This window comes from Symphalangus syndactylus, chromosome X, assembly GCF_028878055.3.
Source record: "Symphalangus syndactylus isolate Jambi chromosome X, NHGRI_mSymSyn1-v2.1_pri, whole genome shotgun sequence".
In the NCBI taxonomy this organism is placed as follows: domain Eukaryota; kingdom Metazoa; phylum Chordata; class Mammalia; order Primates; family Hylobatidae; genus Symphalangus; species Symphalangus syndactylus.
Genome location: NC_072447.2, coordinates 112,054,247 through 112,072,245, shown reverse-complemented (window position 1 = coordinate 112,072,245; position 17,999 = coordinate 112,054,247). Strand labels below are relative to the sequence as shown.

Genomic DNA, 17,999 nt, shown 5'->3' with positions numbered 1-17,999 from the left:
GCTCATTTTCTTCTTTTCTCATTCTTTGAAATTGGTAAGTATCAAGTCATCGGAAGATTAAAATAACCAGAAGCGCCATTTTTTTATTACTCCGGCTGAGTAGAAATTTTACTGTCCACAGAAAGCATGGGCCACAATTCCTTCTTTCTCATAAAACAATTGCTATACGTGGGTCTGCTAGCTGAGAGCCATTGAACAACAGCTTACCTGCCCCAGTGGTTGTCACTTCTGGCTTGGCTGGAGGTACAAAGGGAGGCCAGTGTGATGGATGTTTCTGAACTAATTCAAACATCCTTAAATTCTCCTTTAGAATTTCCTGGGGAGATAACGAAACAGTTTTAAATACTTCAGAGTCACAATATTTCTAATTGGCAATCTTTGACCCCAAACCCTGAGACAGTGGTCTGCTGGTTGCCAGGTGAAAACAGGGGCCTAGAAAATACATGCATCCTCTACTTGAACCATCTAAAGACCCAGCCATCTTCAATTCTAGATACTGTTTGGCCAGGAAGGAAGGACACTGGGGGGAGTATCTGATGAAGGCCAGCACTCACTGCCTATTCTCCATCATGAGGCATAATTCCTGTGCCAGATGCATGGGTCCAGCTCACTTTAGGGGTGACATGTTCCTGAAGCATTGGCTCCAAAGAAATGTCAGTTAGTCAAATTAAGTCTACCCCAAGAGACTATTGCTACATATTGGCATGGTTTCAGAGGCAGTCCAACATGTATGGTATATATCCTAATTTACATGGCATAGTCTTAGCTGGGCACAGTGGCTCACACCTGTAATCCTAGCACTTTGGGAGGCCGAGGTGGGCAGATCACCTGTGGTCAGGAGTTCAAGACCAGCCTGGCCAATGTGGTGAAACCCTGTCTCTACTACAAATACAAAAATTAGCTGGGCGTGGTGGTGGGCGTCTGTAATCCCAGCTACTCGGGAGGCTGAGGGAGGAGAATTGCTTGAACCTGGAGCCGGAGGATGCAGTGCGCCCAGATCCCGCCACTGCACTCCAGCCTGGGTGACAGAGCGAGACTTTGTCTCAAAAAATAATAAAATAAAATAAAATAAAAGGCATAGTCTTATCAGAAAATTCTCATTCCACCTTTAAATGTGACATAAATACAGTTTTGCTGCATTCTAAACTGTTAAGTATTGCCTTTAGAAAATAATTCTCTATTAATGAGATAAAACATTGGGTTTCATCACTAAAAATATCACTCCCTTGACATGCTAAGCATATTTCAAACCAAAATTTTTGTTCAGTTCCCCTGAAGTTATGCACAATTCCCCACACCTGATAGTTTCTTTGTTGCCTTAGTTTCTTTCTCTTGCAGTAAAGTCGTATCAGAGTAGGATTTTTTTTACTATGAAAAACAACCTTGAAAAGGAATAAAATTGAGTAACTTCATTTTTCAGACTAAGAAAAACATACAGCTTTACCTTCTGAACAAGGCTACACCAGTTATCAAAGTCTTTTTCTTCTTTGCAGAAAAATCCCTTGGGGGAAAGCAAAAGAACACGACTTAGAATTACCCTTGGTATTGCACGATGGAGCTGTTGGCCCAGAATTAGGATGTGGGCCAGTCTCTGTGGATGTGACTTCTCAGCAATAAAGGAGGAAGACTGCCTGGGCTCTTCTCTCTCATCACTCATTGCCTTGCTCAGACATACACATCACTCTCTCAGTCTTGCTCTCATTCTCACCCTTGCTCTCTGTCCCTTTCCCTCTTTCCTCATGCTGTGAGATATTTTAACTTGAAGATCATCTTCAAAGTGTAGGGTTAATTCCATTACTTTCAGTGTACAAATATACACATCTCCAAAGAACATTCAATTAAGCCAACAAACAACAGCCAAATAGTACTTTTAGCTAGAGGCAATACTTAAGAAGATGGCATTGACCTTCAGGAAATTATCTATCAGAATAGAGAGAACCATCAGTCTGTGCTTTCTCAACCTCAAAGCCATCACGGCCGGGCGCGGTGGCTCACGCTTGTAATCCCAGCACTTTGGGAGGCCGAGGCGGGCGGATCACGAGGTCAGGAGATCGAGACCACGGTGAAACCCCGTCTCTACTAAAAATACAAAAAAATTAGCCGGGCGTGGTGGCGGGCGCCTGTAGTCCCAGCTACTCGGAGAGGCTGAGGCAGGAGAATGGCGTGAACCCGGGAGGTGGAGCTTGCAGTGAGCCGAGATTGCGCCACTGCACTCCAGCCTGGGCGACAGAGCAAGACTCCGTCTCAAAAAAAAAAAAAAAAAAAAAAAAAAGAATGGTTCACAAGAGGAGGCCTTGCAGCTCCTGGTCACTGGTATACTGACAATTGGATTAAACTGGAGGAGAGGATGCAGACAGGCCTCAGAACCACTGGGTACTTCACAGGCAGATGCCCCTTCAGTGTGTGTAGACACCAACCATACTTCTGGGAGAAAATCCTGCAGCTTCCTAGATTGTGTGCACCCAGGGCATCTTGCTTCCTTATCTCTCCCTAGTGATATCCCATCTTCCTCCCTGTGCCTGGGTAGCAATAATTTGAGGACAAGAAGGAAACGGGGGAAGATGATAGTAACTAACATTTATAGAATGCTTACAATGTGCCAGGCCCAGTGCTAAGTGCCTTACATGCATCGCACCTCATACAACCCCATAAGGAAGGAACTATTGTTTTCCTCATTTTAGAGATGAGAAGACCGAGGCTCAGAAAGATTAAGTGACTCCTCCTAAGTGCGTAGTTAGTGATACGGTTTGGCTGTGTCCTCACCCAAATCTCATCTTGAATTGTAATAATCCCCACGTGTCAAGGGTGGGACCAGGTAGAGATAACTGAATCATGGGGGTGGTTTCCCCCATACCGTCCTTGTGGTAGTGAATAAGTCTTATGAGATCTGATGGTTTTATACATGAGAGTTCCCCTGCATAAGCTCTCTTGCCTGCCACCACGTAAGACATCCCTTTGCTCTTCCTTCATCTTCCACCATGATTAGGAGTCCTCTCCAGCCATGTGGAACTGTGAGTTAACTAAACATCTTTCCTTTATAAATTATCCAGCCTCGGGTATGTCTTTATTAGCAGTGGGAGAACAGACTAATACAGTTAGTAAGTGGCAGAGCCAAGATTCCAACTGGAGCAGTTTGGCTCCAGGGTCCATTCCTTCCCCACTACACTCTACTGCCTCTAATGGGGATCGTGAGCAAACATACTCTTGCCTCCCTACCTAGCAATCTGGATAACTCCCAGGGAACCAATCTGTACACATCGTTATCTCGTGGCCCACCCAACCTACGAATACCCACCAATGCAACTGAAGGATCCAGGTTCAGGATGTTCATTCGCTGTGGAGACTGCAGGCAATGGAAAGTCTGGTCATTAACCGTTCCATTCTCTTCAGTGTCGACAAAGGTCTGGGTTGTGTGAGGGTCCAAGAAGATGAGCTCATCACCTGTTTTGAAGGAGATATGCTTAACCTTCAAAGGACTACCGGTCCAGGCCCCACTGCTGTCATTGGGAGGAGGCACTCTGGTTGTCTTAACCCCTCCCTTGGTGACAATGAGAATGGAATGACAGAAAGCCTGAAGCCAGGGTGAGCATGCTTAAAGGAAGCCACTTGTGCCCAAATCTTATCATTCAATGAGAAGATGTGCCCTAGCATTTACATCTCCCCAAAGTCCAAGTCCGAAAATGGAAAGTGACAGGTTTGAGAAAATGTGGGAATGAGAGACCACAGATGGCATGGCAGGCTCTGTGAGCAGCAGTAGCAAAGAGGCGGTAGGTGCAGTCACCAGATCGCGGGCCCAGGTACCATTAGGGAGCTTTCTGCCTCTTTTGACATTGGAAAGCATCTCAGGCTAGACTGCTGGTTCTCAGCCCCACACTCAGAAAGCACCTCTGGTAAGGGAGGAGGTCCTGACCTTCAAAAGAAATGCTGACTTTTTATGCAATGGGAATGCTGACTCTTTATGGATGAGAAACCAGTGAGCTGACTTCTGGTCCTGATTAGCTAGCAAGTTAGTACTTACTAGTTAGCAAGTTAGTAAGTTCCTGTCAGAAAGCACTGCCTTTGTCACATTAACATCAGTACAGATACAGCTCACTGGGAAAATTCACTTTGAGATGACTGACCTTGACACAAGAGATATAAGCTATGCTTCATTAAATTGAAAAAGTCTAGGCCCAAAATAACATGGGAGGAGTTTAGGATAATAAAATTTCTGCTTTGACCTGATATTCAAAGGGCTGAGAGTCCCTCTAATGTTCATCAGCCACAGGCTAAGGAGGCAAAAGTGCCTAAGAGGTACCCCAGCCTTACTGTCCAGGCCTGAGGGCCGTCTGGTTCTCTGTGTGCTCAGCTACATCAGGCGAGCAAGGAGAGATCTACCTGCTGCCAAAGACTGGGGTAGGGAGGGATGCCCCAAAGACTCCCTCTGGTATCCAGGATTGTGTTGGGCACATCTACATGTTTCTGTTGGCAAAGAATATGTTTATTTCTGAAGTCTCATTAAAAGTTTAACATTTTTCTATCATAAGCCAAGGACAAACCACTTAATTCACTCTGTCTTAATTTTCTTGTTTTTAAACTAGGGTCATTGGGCCTGTTCTAGTTGCCTCAGGTATATTACAAGGACCAGAAGATTTCACCTCTGTGAAATGCTTAAAACACAATACAAATAGAAAGTGGCCAGAGAAATATTTTACTGCAAATCAACAGTATTTTCCTACAAATGTATGTAAGAGTATATAGAAATCAATCCCCCCCATATGACTTGCTTTATGAAAGTCAAGGTAGATATTTTTCCCCTAGACCACAGGTGGGCAAGATCAGTGATACTGAAAAAGCCTCAGATTACACTAAAGAGCAACTGAGATGGCTAGAAGGAAGCCTACCTAAGACCACAGAAAGGTCTGAGGGAAAGGAAGTTGTAGGCAAGAAAACAGAAAGCCAAAACAGGGTTAGAACTGAGTCATCTAATGGGATGTTTGGAGTTAAGGTGTTGGGAATAATAACATCTTCTCTGACTCTGACCAGGACCTTTTCCCATAGGTGGTGTGTGTGTGTGCGTGTGCGTGTGTGCGTGTGTGGATGTGCATGGAGTGGAGCTTTACAAGCTGCATCATTTTTTTTTTTTGAGACAGGGTCTCCCTCTGTGTGATGGTTAATACTGAGTGGCAACTTGACTGGATTGAAGGATGCAAAGTATTGATCCCAGGTGTGTCTGCAAGGGTGTTGCCAAAGAAGATTAACATGTGAGTCAGTGGGCTGGGAAAGGCAGAACTGTCCTTAATCTGGGTGGGCACAATCTAACCAGCTGCCAGGGTGGCAGGCAGAAAAATGTGAAAAAGAGAGACAGCCCTAGCCTCCCAGCCTACATCTTTCTCCCATGCTGGATGCTTCCTGCCCTCAAACATTGGACTCCAAGTTCTTCAGTTTTAGAACTCAGACTGGCTGTCCTTGTGCCTCAGCCTGCAAATGGCAAATGGCCTATTGTGGGACCTTGTGATCATGTGAGTTAATACTTAATAAACTCATATATATATATATATATATATATATATATATATATATATATTCCATTAGTTCTGTCCCTCTAGAGAATCCTGACTGATACAGATTTTGGTACCAGGAATTGTTCTAGAGGAACAGAATATTAAGGATGGAGTTCTTTCATTGGTTTTGGGGTTTCTAGAGTTGGCTATTTAATATGATTAGACCCAAAAATGCTAAGGACTGTACTTCTAATAGTATAGGGAACACTGATAGTCCTTGGTGTGAACTGTTTAGAGAGTTATGCAAAATAAATGCATTTGGCACACCTGAATCATTGCTCGTGAGAGGCAAGGAGTTCAGTGACTATACATAATACAATTGACCATACGTGGAAAACCAAGGAACATAATGAAGCTGTTTGGTTGCTCCTAAGTTCAGTGGACAAAGTGATGAAAGAAAATGATGAACTCAGGGATTCTAGCTCCAGGCTTCAGAAGCAGATATTGAACCTAAAATCTGCTAAGATTGCCCTAAGTGAGAGTCTTATCTCCTGTAGAGAAGAGCTGAAATTGTGGAAAAACAGACACAAGCTCTTATCATGAGAGTGACTGGCCTCCAACAAAAGGTGCATGCACAGCCTCGCCAGGTGTCTACTGTTAAAGTGAGGGCATTGATTGGAAAAGAATGGGACCCTGCAACTTGGAATGGGAACGTGTGGGAGGACCCTGATGAAGCTGGGGACACTGAGGTTGTAAACTCTGATGAACTTTTTTTGCCGGAAGAAACAGCTTCCCCATCTCCAGTAATGGCAACATCCCCTCCCCAGCCCATGCTGTCATCAGCCTTTTCACCTTTGACTGAGGAGATAAACTCTGTGCTGCCTGAAGCAACAGTGATGGCCTCCTCTGAGGCAGTTGCCAGGCAAGATAATGTTGATTCTCCTCAGGAGCCACCCCCAACACCCCTGTTTGCTTCCAGACTTTAACTAAAGTCCTGGTGGGCTCCTGGAGGTGAGGTTGAGAGTGTGACCCATGAGGAGGTGCACTATACTCGAAAAGAACTGCTTGAGTTTTCTAATTTACATACAGAAACCTGGAGAACAGGCATGGGCATGGATATTAAGGGTGTGCGATAATGGTGGAACGAACACAGAGTTGGATCAGGCTGAATTTATTGATTTGGGCCCACTCTGTTAAAGATTCTGCATTTAATGTTGCAGCTCGGGGAGTTAAAAAAGGTTCTAATAGCTTATTTGCTTGGTTAGCTGAAATATGGATTAAAAGATGGCCCACTGTGAATGAGATGGAAATGCCTGATCTCCCTTGGTTTTATGTAGTGGAAGGGATCCAAAGGCTTAGGGAGATTGGGATGGTGGAGTGGATTAGTCACTTCAGACCTACTCATCCCAGCTGGGAGGGTGCAGAAGATATACCCTTGACCAATGCCTTGCAAAATAGATTTGTGAGGGCAGAACATGCATCTTCGAAGAGTACTGTAATTGCTCTTCTCTGTATGTCAGATCTAACAGTGGGAACTGCGTCACTCAACTACAAAATTTAAAAATAATGGGAATAATTGGATCCTAAGGTGGCAGGGGCCAAGTGGCAGCACTCAACCATCAAAGGCAAGGTGGGCGTAGCTACCGTAATGGACAGCAGAGGCAAAGCAATAGTCTGACTATTGCTTTCAGACTACTGCAATCAGAATAGTCTGACTCGTGGAGAGCTCTGGCTTTGGCTAATTAATCATGGTGTTCCTAGAAGTGAAATTGATAGGAAGCCTACTGCATTCCTACTTAATTCATATAAGCAGAAAACTTCTAGGTCGAAGACTAATCTGAATTACAGAAACAGAGAATCACAGCCCATCAATCAATTTCCAGACTTCAGCCAGTTTACAGACCCAGAACGCCTTGAATGAAGGGGAGGCCGGGTCCCCTTGAGGAAGGACCTCACTATATTACTGACAATTTATGCAGTGAATCGCTCTCCCATCCTTCCCCAAGGAGACCTCCGGCCTTTTAGCAGGGTAACTGTGCATTGGGGGAAGGGAAATGATCAGACATTTCAGGGCCTACTGGACACTGGCTCTGAGCTGACATTGATTCCAGGGAACCCAAAATATCATTGTGGTCCTCCAGTTAAAGTAGGGGCTCATGGAGGTCAGGTAATTAATGGAGTTTTAGCTCAGGTGCGACTTACAATGGGCCCAATGGGTCCCCAGACTCATCCCGTGGTCATTTCCCCAGTGCCAGAATGCATAATTGGCATAGACATACTTCGCAGCTGGTAGAACCCCTACATTGGCTCCCTGACTGGTAGGGTGAGGACTATTACAGTGAGAAAGGCCAAATGGAAGCCATTAGAGCTTCCTCTACCTAGGAAAATAGTAAATAAAAAACAATATTGCATCCCTGGAGGGATTGCAGAGATTAGTGCCACCATCAAGGACCTGAAAGACCCAGAGGTGGTGATTCCCACCACATCCCAGGTCAACTCTTCCATTTGGCCTGTGCAGAGGACAGATGGATCTTGGAGAATGACAGTGGATTATTGTAAGCTTAACCAAGTGGTGACTCCAATTGCAGCTGCTGTACCAGATGTGGCTTCATTGCTCGAGCAAATTAACACATTTCCTGGTACCTGGTATGCAGCTATTGACTTAGCAAATGCCTTTTTGTCCATTCCTGTCCATGAGGCCCACCAGAAGCAATTTGCCTTCAGCTGGCAAGGCCAGCAATATATCTTTACTGTCCTACCTCAGGGGTATATGAACTCTCCATCTTTGTGTCATAATCTTATTTGGAGAGACCTTGATCGCTTTTCACTTCCACACTGGTCCATTACATTGATGACATTGTGCTGACTGGATCCAGTGAGCAAAAAGTAGCAAACACACTGGACTTATTGGTAAGAGAGATAATATACTTTGCGAAGTCTCTGGAACAGGACAACTATTTAGAAAATGGCAATTTGCATCTCTTCCCTCCCTTCAGACATTCTGCCAATCTGGACCACTCAACCTCAAACAGTAAGGGTGTGAGTCAGAAAAGGGGAGTCAGAGGGACTTAAAGCCCTCAAGTGAAGTTTGCACAAAGGACTTATAAAAGTTAACAGGCAAATGGGCACTATGTGAACCTCTGTCTTGGGGTATTAAAGAACTGAGGATTGCCCACATCTTTTTAATGAGTAGTCAAACTTCACAGAAGCTACCCTGACCCGGTGGCCTCAAGAAACAGGAGGGCTACACCATCTTGGAGAAATTCTCTGTAGGTAACTTGGGATATGGAGGCCAGGGCACCCAGGAATCACATACACTATTCACTGAGATTCCTCCAAAGTTATTTTCTAATCTGTTTCAAAGTTGTCCTCAAACACTGTTGTGGACTGAATGTTTGTGTCTCCCTAAAATTCATATGTTGAAATCCTAACCCCCAATATGATGGTATTAGGAAGTGGGGTCTTTGGGAGGTGATTTAGTCATGAGGGTGGAGCCCCTATGAACGGATTAGTGCCCTCATAAAAGAGACTCCAGAGAGCTCCTTTGCCTCTTCTGCCATTTGAGGACACAGCAAGAAAACAGCCATCTATGAACCTGGAAGTGGGCTCTCACCAGACACCAAATCTGCCAGTGCCTGGATCTTGGACCTCCAGCCTCCAGAACAGTGAGACATACATTTCTGTTGTTTATAAAGCCACCTAGTCTATACTATTCTGTTATAGCTGCCTGAAGGGACTAAGTCAAGCATGAACAACTGGAAATCTATTTTTTGCAACATTTTATTTGAACCCAAATGCTTAGGAACAGAGGGCATCTGATTTTGCAGAACTCCAAATACTAGGTTTTATACTTAGAAAAATAAAAGCCTTTACAGGCTCCACATTTTCCATTTAGCTGTAATTCTTGGGCTCAACCAATAGATGGCAGCATTAGAGAGAGCAGAGGCAGCTGTGCAATCCCCACGCCCCGCTCCACAACCCCAGCCTAAACAGAGGAAGAAGGGGCTGGCAAAGGAAAGAGGTATTGGGGTAAAGCAAGGTGCAGCCACCTTTCAGTGACTGTCCTATATGCCTGGCTCTTTGCTGAACACTTTACTGTAAGATGACAACAGGGCGAGTCAGGCATTAGCCCTATTTTACATAAGAGGAGGCTGACACTGAATATTGCTATCTTTTTCCTGAAGTCACACAGCTAGCAAGTGGGGAATTGGCATGCAAAGCCACGTGTCTGTTCCCATCCCACCTCACCTCCCTGAATGTCCAAGAGAAGATGTGTTGGGGAGGATGACTAAGGCCATCTCCGCCCTGTCCTTTGCAAGTGCCCTCATGCCATTCCCTTGTAACTCCTGTAGCTCTCCTTTGGCTGTCAACCAATCTCACCTCATAACTTTCTTGAGGCCAAGTCTCAGACCACTCCACCCCTGCAACAGGTGTCCTGTACCAAATTTTCCTGGCCACATCATTCTCTAATTCATGCTCTTCAACACTAACCAGGTGTTTAGGCCCTGGGTATGCAAAGTGTGGTCTGTGGACCCATAGCATCATCGGCACCACCTAGTTAGAAATGCAGAAACTCAGGCCGCACCTAAGACCTACTGAACCTGCACTCCAATAGGCTCTCAAGGTGATTCATGTGCATGCTAAAGCTTCAGAAGCACTAAGCTAGCTTACTTTGTGTACCAAGGACCTCAAATGTCTCTGGTCACAACTAGTGAGTAAAGAGACTGGGTTTCCAGAGGCGCCTTCCTATGCGGGGAATGTTGGGCTGCTTGCTCGGGTCCACATTAACAGGTTAGTGGTTTTAAGGCTTAGCCCCCATTCTCGGGAAAGGGATACTTCTGTCTTTGCCTCCTCCAATTCCCATCCTGTCACAGCTCTGAACAATGAGCCAGCAGGCCCTAATAAGACATATTGGCAAAGCCAAGGGATTGAAATGCCACCACCCTGGGCCCCACAGGCAGGAGAGAGACATGCTGAAGCAATGCTATGACCTTGGGGCTATCCAGTGGGAAAGCAATGGAACCATCTTATCAAGAAGCAAGGAAGTAAAGGCATTGAAATTGGACCTGCTTTCCATCAGGCACACAGAAATATCACTCTCCATCAGTTAGGCTGGAGACAGAAGGAGCTGACCAGAGGCCGCGGCATTCCTGGGCTAGATGGGAACCCACTAACTGGAATTGCCTGGTCTCCCATGCAAACCTTGTCCCCACGCCCTCCCCTAGCCCACAGTGACTTACTTGTGATTCCTCCTTTCTTACCTAAGAATCCTATGAAATAATACGCGTTATTTGGTTTTCCTCCTAATGCCCCTAAAGACTGTGGCATCTTAAAACACTCCTGGAGAGAAAGAGAATGCAAGATTCTCAACTCACTTGTGGACTGCTGCTCACGGATCTCTGTGCTGAGATGGCGGTGTGATGGGCAGGCAGCAATGGGCTCAGGGAAAGAAGTGACTTACTTTGAATGCATCAACATAGACAGGATTGATCTGGTTTATGCCCAGGCGAAGGGGCACAATGAGCAGCAGGGGTTTCCAGGCTGAGCAGTAGGCAGAGGTGCCCTTACTCTGGTTTGAAGCAGTCAAAGAATCGGGAGGCCTGTCACCAGCTGTGTCAGCACTCAAGGGAAGGACACGGCACATTTTTTCTAGAAATGGAAGAACAGAACATTGGATAAGTAAGGAGTCTTCAGCCCTAGAAGATACTCCAATATCAAAACTAAGGGGAACCTCACATGCCCCCACCCTGCCTAGACGGCCCCCTCCTCTGCCACCAGGGCTCAGCTGACTCCCCGCCTGCATGAAGCCCAGGCCATTCCTCTAGGGCTCATGCTCTTCATTCTGGCCACTGGGTACTTGTTTAGCTCCCAATAGGGATTCTGGGCTCATTGGAAGAATCTCATTTCTCAAGTCTGCCAGGGCCTTTGAGACAGGAACTGTATCTTTAGGTTGCTCTCACTCCTCAGTGCAGAAATCACATGCCTGGACAAGGGTGAGCCTCCATGAAAGATCTACTGGTGGTTTTATTATATACACTTTGTATTTTCTGCAGGGAAGGAGTGTGGTACCTCACTGAGGAGGAGCAAGGCCCCTCTAATGGTGTTCTCCCTCTCAGAAAGCTGAAAAGAAAGAGAATCAGAGCCCTGTGCTCCCCTAAGCTCCCCTGCCCTGGTGGGGAAGACCAGAGAGACCCTCTTGAGCCCCAGAATTCTGAATGGTGAGGGAGGAACTCATCACCCATCAGCTGGGAAGTTAAACAGGCTGGTAACTCACTGATATCTTCAATGACCACTGTGTTATCCATTGAAACATAAACAGCCAAGGAATTCCATTCGTCAAATAAAGCAAGTTTTCTGCAAAGCAATGTATAATGAAGTCACAATTTGGGAAGATGGAAATATCAGCAGAAAACAGTACAATTTATGCCCAGTGTTCCTAAAGTCACCAAACACTGAGCCACAGAAAAGCTGGTGTTCAGGTCAGCTCTGGCTTCTTTGCCAGAGCTCCGGGATGCTCCATGTCTAGAGACCTTGAGAATGCCACAGAGTCACTGTATCTGAACCTCAAAAAGAAGTTTCTGCTTTACAACCTGGAGAAGTCTACTTCACAAAATGATGGGACACCTACTGGGGAAAAAAGAAAAGTTACCCATGCATCTGCTCTCAAAATCCCAAGAGACTTTGTTTTCTTAAATAAAAGACATTCTGACTTACTGAATTTTTATTTTACAAAAGGGAAACTGCAAAAAAACTTTTTAAAAGGAAGCTGTCCGTAAAAAATAGATATTTGTTTGGGATCATAGATAATATGGAGAATATGTTCCAGGTAAACCCAGAGATAGAGACAGTGGGTGGAGGGGAGAGAGAGAGAGAGATCACTTCTACTGTTCCCCAACTGCCCTGAGAATGCCTCTCAAGTGACATAGGCTGCAGATTGACTCGGGTGCCAAGCTTTACTGGTCAGCAGCTGAAGAGAGCCACCATGCTGAACTGCAGGACTTTATGGTATATTAGAAGGAAAACCCCTTTAAAAGAGAGATGATCTGAGGTCTATGTAAAGTACCCTGCCTATTTCTCCCTTTCCTTCTTCTTCCCTTGCCAGTTAAGTGAGGCCAAGTTTAACCTGGCTACTTCTGGGGTGTGTGGGTAAAGCCCAGTCTCACTGGACCAAAGAAAACACATTCTCTCTACCAGGTAGCTCCCAGGAAGAGGTTAACCACCATCACCCTTGTATTTCATTCATTTTAATGTATTATCTTTCCCCAGAATAATAACAATAATATAATAATAATAATAATAATAATATGCCGTTTTTAATGCTAATGATCATGATGAATTGGAACCCATTTACATTCTTTAAAAAAATCTACACTAGGCGCGGTGGCTCACGCCTGTAATCCCAGCACTTTGGGAGGTCGAGACGGGCAGATCAGAAGGTCAGAAGTTCGAGACCAGCCTGGCTAACATGGTGAAACTCTATCTCTACTAAAAATACAAAAATTAGCTGGGCGTGGTAGCAGGTACCTGTAATCCCAGCTACTCGGGAGGCTGAGGCAGGAGAATGCTTGACCCTGGGAGGTGGAGGTTGCAGTGAGCCGAGATTGTGCCACTGCACTCCCGCCTGGGCGACAGTGTGAGACTCTGTCTCAAAAAAAAAAAAAAAAACTAGGTTTCCACTTTGTTGTTGGTAACCTTAAAATTTAGAAGAAAGATGCAAATTCTGAGGGATATTATTTTAACACCAACCATTTCAAGCCGGGTTTTGGGCTCAGCACAGCCATTCTAATCTCCTATACTTTCCACACTACGTTCATACAGTGATTCCTGAAATCCTGCCAGATTTTCACTCAGCAGAGTCAGCGATGCCCAAAAGGCACTCTGACTATGGCAAGAGAGCAGCCTCAGAGAGGTTACATTGTTAGGAAGGAGTAAAGTCAACACAGATTTTCCTTGGGTCCCCAAAAAATCCAGGCCACTCCCCTCACAGACACATTCCCAAAGCATTCTAGTTCACTGAAGACTGGTTAGTAATGGAAACAGCATCCTGTCTGTACTTTGCATGGAATAGGTCCCCCCATAATGCCCAGGAGCTTAATATTCTACACCAAAGGAGGCCAGAAGGTTTCAATCTTCTGATCCCTAAATATGGCCTCAGATTCTGGCTGCCATTTTCATTTATTCATCGAGCACTTATTGAGTACTTATGCATGCCAGGCAGTTCTATGTGCTAGTGTTACAGAGTAAACAAGATAAATACAATCTCTGCCCTCATGGAGTTTCCATCCAGTGATAGGTTGTTAGGAAGGAGAGTGACAACAGGTAAGGTGGTCTGCAGGTGTAAGTACTAATATCACTCACCCCATTTGCTTTCAAAAAGTTGGTCCTGACCTCTCCACCTTGCCTCTTGCTTGGTGGGAGGTGAATTCTGGAATTTAACAAGACAACTGGAAAAATACCACACTGGGACACCTTGAGTCTGCTATGAGATGACAAACTGATTCCAAGACTTCCCTGGGGTTTGTCTCCCCCAACAGGTGGTGAGTTCCTTGAGGCAAGGACTGTGTCAAGTTTATTTCTGCACCCCCAGAACTTAGCACAGTAAAGGTACACAGAAAATGCTGAATGAACAGGGTTTTTAAATATTATGTAGTGCATGTGGGAGCCCTGTGGAGGTCCATTTCTTGCTTAGGCTGGCTTAGCCTCTACCACTTAGTATAAAACTTTTGGCTTCAAAGGGACCCTCAGGCCAATGGCTCCCAGGCACATGAGCATCAATCTGTAGCATGAGACACTGAATGAGTCCTAGGATACAGCCACATATACTGCTACCAGTGAATATAACTCTGTTACACTGAGACAGATATCCATGCTTACACATTTCAAAGAGCCATCTGAGCAAAATGGCACAGATATTTGATGGTTTAGTGGGAGGAGTAGCTTAGCGGGATTGCAAGAATACCTCGGTTGATGGGAGGTTTAGTTGTCTAGGGAGGGAAGCATAGGAGACAGCAGAATAAGGCAGATGCCAGACTCTTTTACTTACTTTAACACCTGTGCAACTGTATTTGGTCCAAACCACTCTCCAATTGATTTCCCTTCTCCTACACCCATTTGTGCTGTTTTTATGTGGAAAAAATTAACATGTTAGCAAAAGATCTTCCAATAAGCCACAAAATCCTGATTTTTTGCATAAATAATTAAGCAGATGGACAACTTAATGGAGCCACATATAAGACAAGGGAGGAGAAGGAACAGGAATAGGCACTGCCTTTAAACTATTGGTTTATGACCTTACCCATTTGATGGATAGAGTAGCAACAATCTTTTCTATCTAAGAAGCACTGTAAGATGCGTTGGTATTCTTTGGGTTGTTCTTTTTGTTTCTCCCAGCTCCAGTCTTTTTAAGAAAAAAAAATGGGTTAGAAACATTTTTATAACCGTTTATTACCTCTCTGCACTTTTATTGTAACTACAAAGTTAGAAGGAAAACAAAGGCACCACATCTAGAAGGCAGGAATGATCAAGTTAGAACATTCCTAAGTATCTTTCATTTTGATGACAAAGACATCTGGAAAGTGCTTGCTTTCAAGGACTCGGTGGGTATAAAGTAAAAGCAAAACAAGAAGTTGACCAAGGAACTGACTTAACCCAAGGGCTGGAGCTGGATAAATATTACATAAAAACAATGCCACAAAGGCCTTTCTGGCCAGTTACTCAGTGAATAGGAGGTCACCACAAAGCCCAGCAGTACATCAGTATATAAGCCAGATGCCACAGCATCTCATCTCCACATAGACAGCAATGGCTTTTGCTCTTATATTTTGGCAGCATTGACAAAAGGATCTCACGGGTAAGAAGTGCTATTCTGATATACGACAGTTCACAGGGGAATATACACAGCTCACAACTAAGGAAGCTTAAAAAAATTGCATGCTGTCGTTTTTACACCACCTTTTAAAAAGTCCATACTGAGCTTTGGGAAAACAAATACCTTTGCTATCAGGTGTTCAAGGTTTCCCTAAGACCAATGCCAAAATAACTACATCTGTACGGATACCATCTGTGCCTTCAGCACAGCCCCTAAATCCTACAGAGGCCATTCGTAACTTACTGAGGACAACTGCAAAAACTCTATGTAATCACTGCAATCCTCTCAGCTCTAGAAACGCTGTCTAACGGGACAGATTTTTGAGGCTTAGTTTGTGTCCAAGACAAATTTTTCTCCTGAGGTTTCAGAGAGAGCTTGAAATAAAGACCGAACTACACTTGAAGCCAAAAGCCATTATCTCCAGACTCTTCAGTTGTCTTTTGCTTCTAGTGTTTCTAAAACCAAAGTTTTTAACTTTGGATCCAGCACAGCCCTCAGAGGGTGAACCACATCCAACTTCTTTTCATTAGCTACCAAATTGTCCAAGTCTGGGGAAATCCTAATTAGCTGGCTGCTAAATACCACTAAATATTTGCTGATGACAATGGTAAGTGAATACTCCACCTTAATTTTAAAATAGCTGAATAGGAAACAATCCAAAAGACATCTTTACAAAATTACTCTTTTAACTCCTCTTAGCTACAAGATCTATTTCCAACTTCTTCCTGCTACTTGATTTTGTATTGAAACAATTGAGATTGCTGGCTGTGGGGTTTCTTTTTTTTTTTTCCAGTTTGCTCCCTACTTCCAGAACTCCTTTCCAAAATAATCATTTTGAAGTGTGTTATAAATGAAAAAAAAATTAAATAGTAAGAATGGATCTACACCAAGAAGCATGTATAAACAAGGGAAATCACTGGACAAGGAGTTGGTATATCTTTATTTTATCCCCAAATCTTTGATTTCTTGCTGTTTCACCCTGGGTAAATCACATCACTTCCCTGAGCCTCGGTTTCCTCATCTGTAAAATGGAAATTATTATACTATCCAGGGGAAGCAGGATATCCCAAACCCTGAAGAGAAGGTAACAAGCCCTGAAACCTACCTAGGCCCTTCTCCAATCCTCTCTGAAAGCTGTAGCAAAATCTGTGAGTTTGCACAGTGGGAAAAGGAAAATGATGTTTCTATACTTCTAAACCTCAATTAGCAACAGTCAATGAGTTCAGCAGCCCAATCTCATCCAAAGTGTCCTTTCACTCTCTCATCCTCAAGTCCAACTGGACCTTCACCCAAGTGCCTGAACTGGCATCCAGCCAACCCCAGCCTTCAGATGCCCATAGGGAAGTATGTACATGTCTTAAGAAAGCAAGACTCAAGAGTTCCAACAACCAGCCAGGCGCGGTGGCTCATGCCTGTAATCCTAGCACTTTGAGAGGCCGAGGCGGGTGGATCTTCTGAGGTCAGGAGTTCGAGATCAGCCTGGCCAACATGGCAAAACACCATCTCTACTAAAAATACAAAAATCAGCCAGGCGTGGTGGCAGGCACCTGTAATCCCAGCTACTCAGGATGCTGAGGCGGAGAATTGCTTGAACCCGAGGGTCAGAGGTTGCAGTGAGCCGAGATCGACCACTGCACTCCAGCCTGGGAGACAGAGCGAAACTCCGACTCAAAAAAAAAAAAAAAAAAAAAAAAAGAGTTCCAACAACCATTATCAGAAGGCTTTCTTAATTAAATGTCCTCCCAAGGAAACAAATTTAAAGATTCCTTCATCATCAGCTGGACATCCTTAGTGAACCAAAACCAAAATAGCGCCAGCTCCCTCTATGCACTTCCTTTAGGTCACTTACATCCTTCACCAGGCAGATATCTTAAACGAGGTCAAGAAACAGACTTACCACCACACCCTTCTTCCTGCTCCCTTTGTTATCTTGCATTTCTAAGGACTTACTCAAACAATAGCAAAGATGGAAAGGATAAATGACATACCTCCCTCAATGTTCAGTTCTGTCCCAGGAAAATCACTCCCTGGCTTGGTGACTCACAAGGAAACACTAACTGTTTCCTTCTTATGAGGGGCTTTGTTGACTTGTCAGCCCCACCACTTGAGCTTGCAGAGAGCATTTTAAGACCCTCAAGTTTGTTACTGAGTGTTCCCAAGGCTCAGCATCAAGCTAAATCAACAGCAGCAAGTGATACTGCAGAGGTCTCTGAGAAAGTTTATAAAACAAATTTAACTCACCCCTTCCTAAGTGTCTACAGATAAGGGCTTGAGCCAGCATCATCTGTCCACAGCGTAGCATACATCCCCAACCAGCATCTGATGAAGGGCCCGTTCCACCTGTTGGCAAAATGGAAGGGAATGAATATGGGTTCCTCAAATTGCCCTTTCCTGAAACATCAGCATATTTGGGACTCACACAAGACAGGCAAATATATATACTCTGAAAAGCGAGGTGACAGATATACCTACAGATCAAACAAGATTTGGGTATATGGTTGGAACTTGCAAACATAGTGCTGAGTCAACCAAAACAGGTTCTACGGCCAAACATAAAACAAGCAAATGAACTAAATGTGTCTCTTATGTTTTCTGCTTGAAGACTTCTAGGTACACATGCAATTTTGGTAGGTGACTGCCATGTATGA

The 17,999-nt window shown here is 44.4% G+C and overlaps 1 protein-coding gene across 4 annotated transcripts in view; it reads right to left on the bottom strand.

Annotated features, from left to right (window-relative positions):
• The window catches only part of ATG4A (autophagy related 4A cysteine peptidase), a 59,113-nt gene that overhangs the window by 2,547 nt on the left and 38,567 nt on the right, over positions 1 to 17,999 (bottom strand). For 2 of the 4 annotated variants that reach the window (XM_055267715.1, XM_063635303.1), the window contains exons 4-12: positions 17,593 to 17,691; positions 14,779 to 14,880; positions 14,527 to 14,599; positions 11,758 to 11,837; positions 10,945 to 11,132; positions 10,745 to 10,823; positions 3,296 to 3,441; positions 1,445 to 1,501; positions 208 to 316 (exon numbers count right to left, since the gene is read on the bottom strand). In XM_055267715.1, coding sequence (XP_055123690.1) covers positions 208 to 316; positions 1,445 to 1,501; positions 3,296 to 3,441; positions 10,745 to 10,823; positions 10,945 to 11,132; positions 11,758 to 11,837; positions 14,527 to 14,599; positions 14,779 to 14,880; positions 17,593 to 17,691 — 933 coding nt within the window. Of the gene's footprint in view, positions 1 to 207; positions 317 to 1,082; positions 1,383 to 1,444; positions 1,502 to 3,295; positions 3,442 to 10,744; positions 10,824 to 10,944; positions 11,133 to 11,757; positions 11,838 to 14,526; positions 14,600 to 14,778; positions 14,881 to 17,592; positions 17,692 to 17,999 lie in introns of those variants that run through there. The other 2 variants (XM_055267716.1, XM_055267714.2) reach the window with 2 other exon arrangements.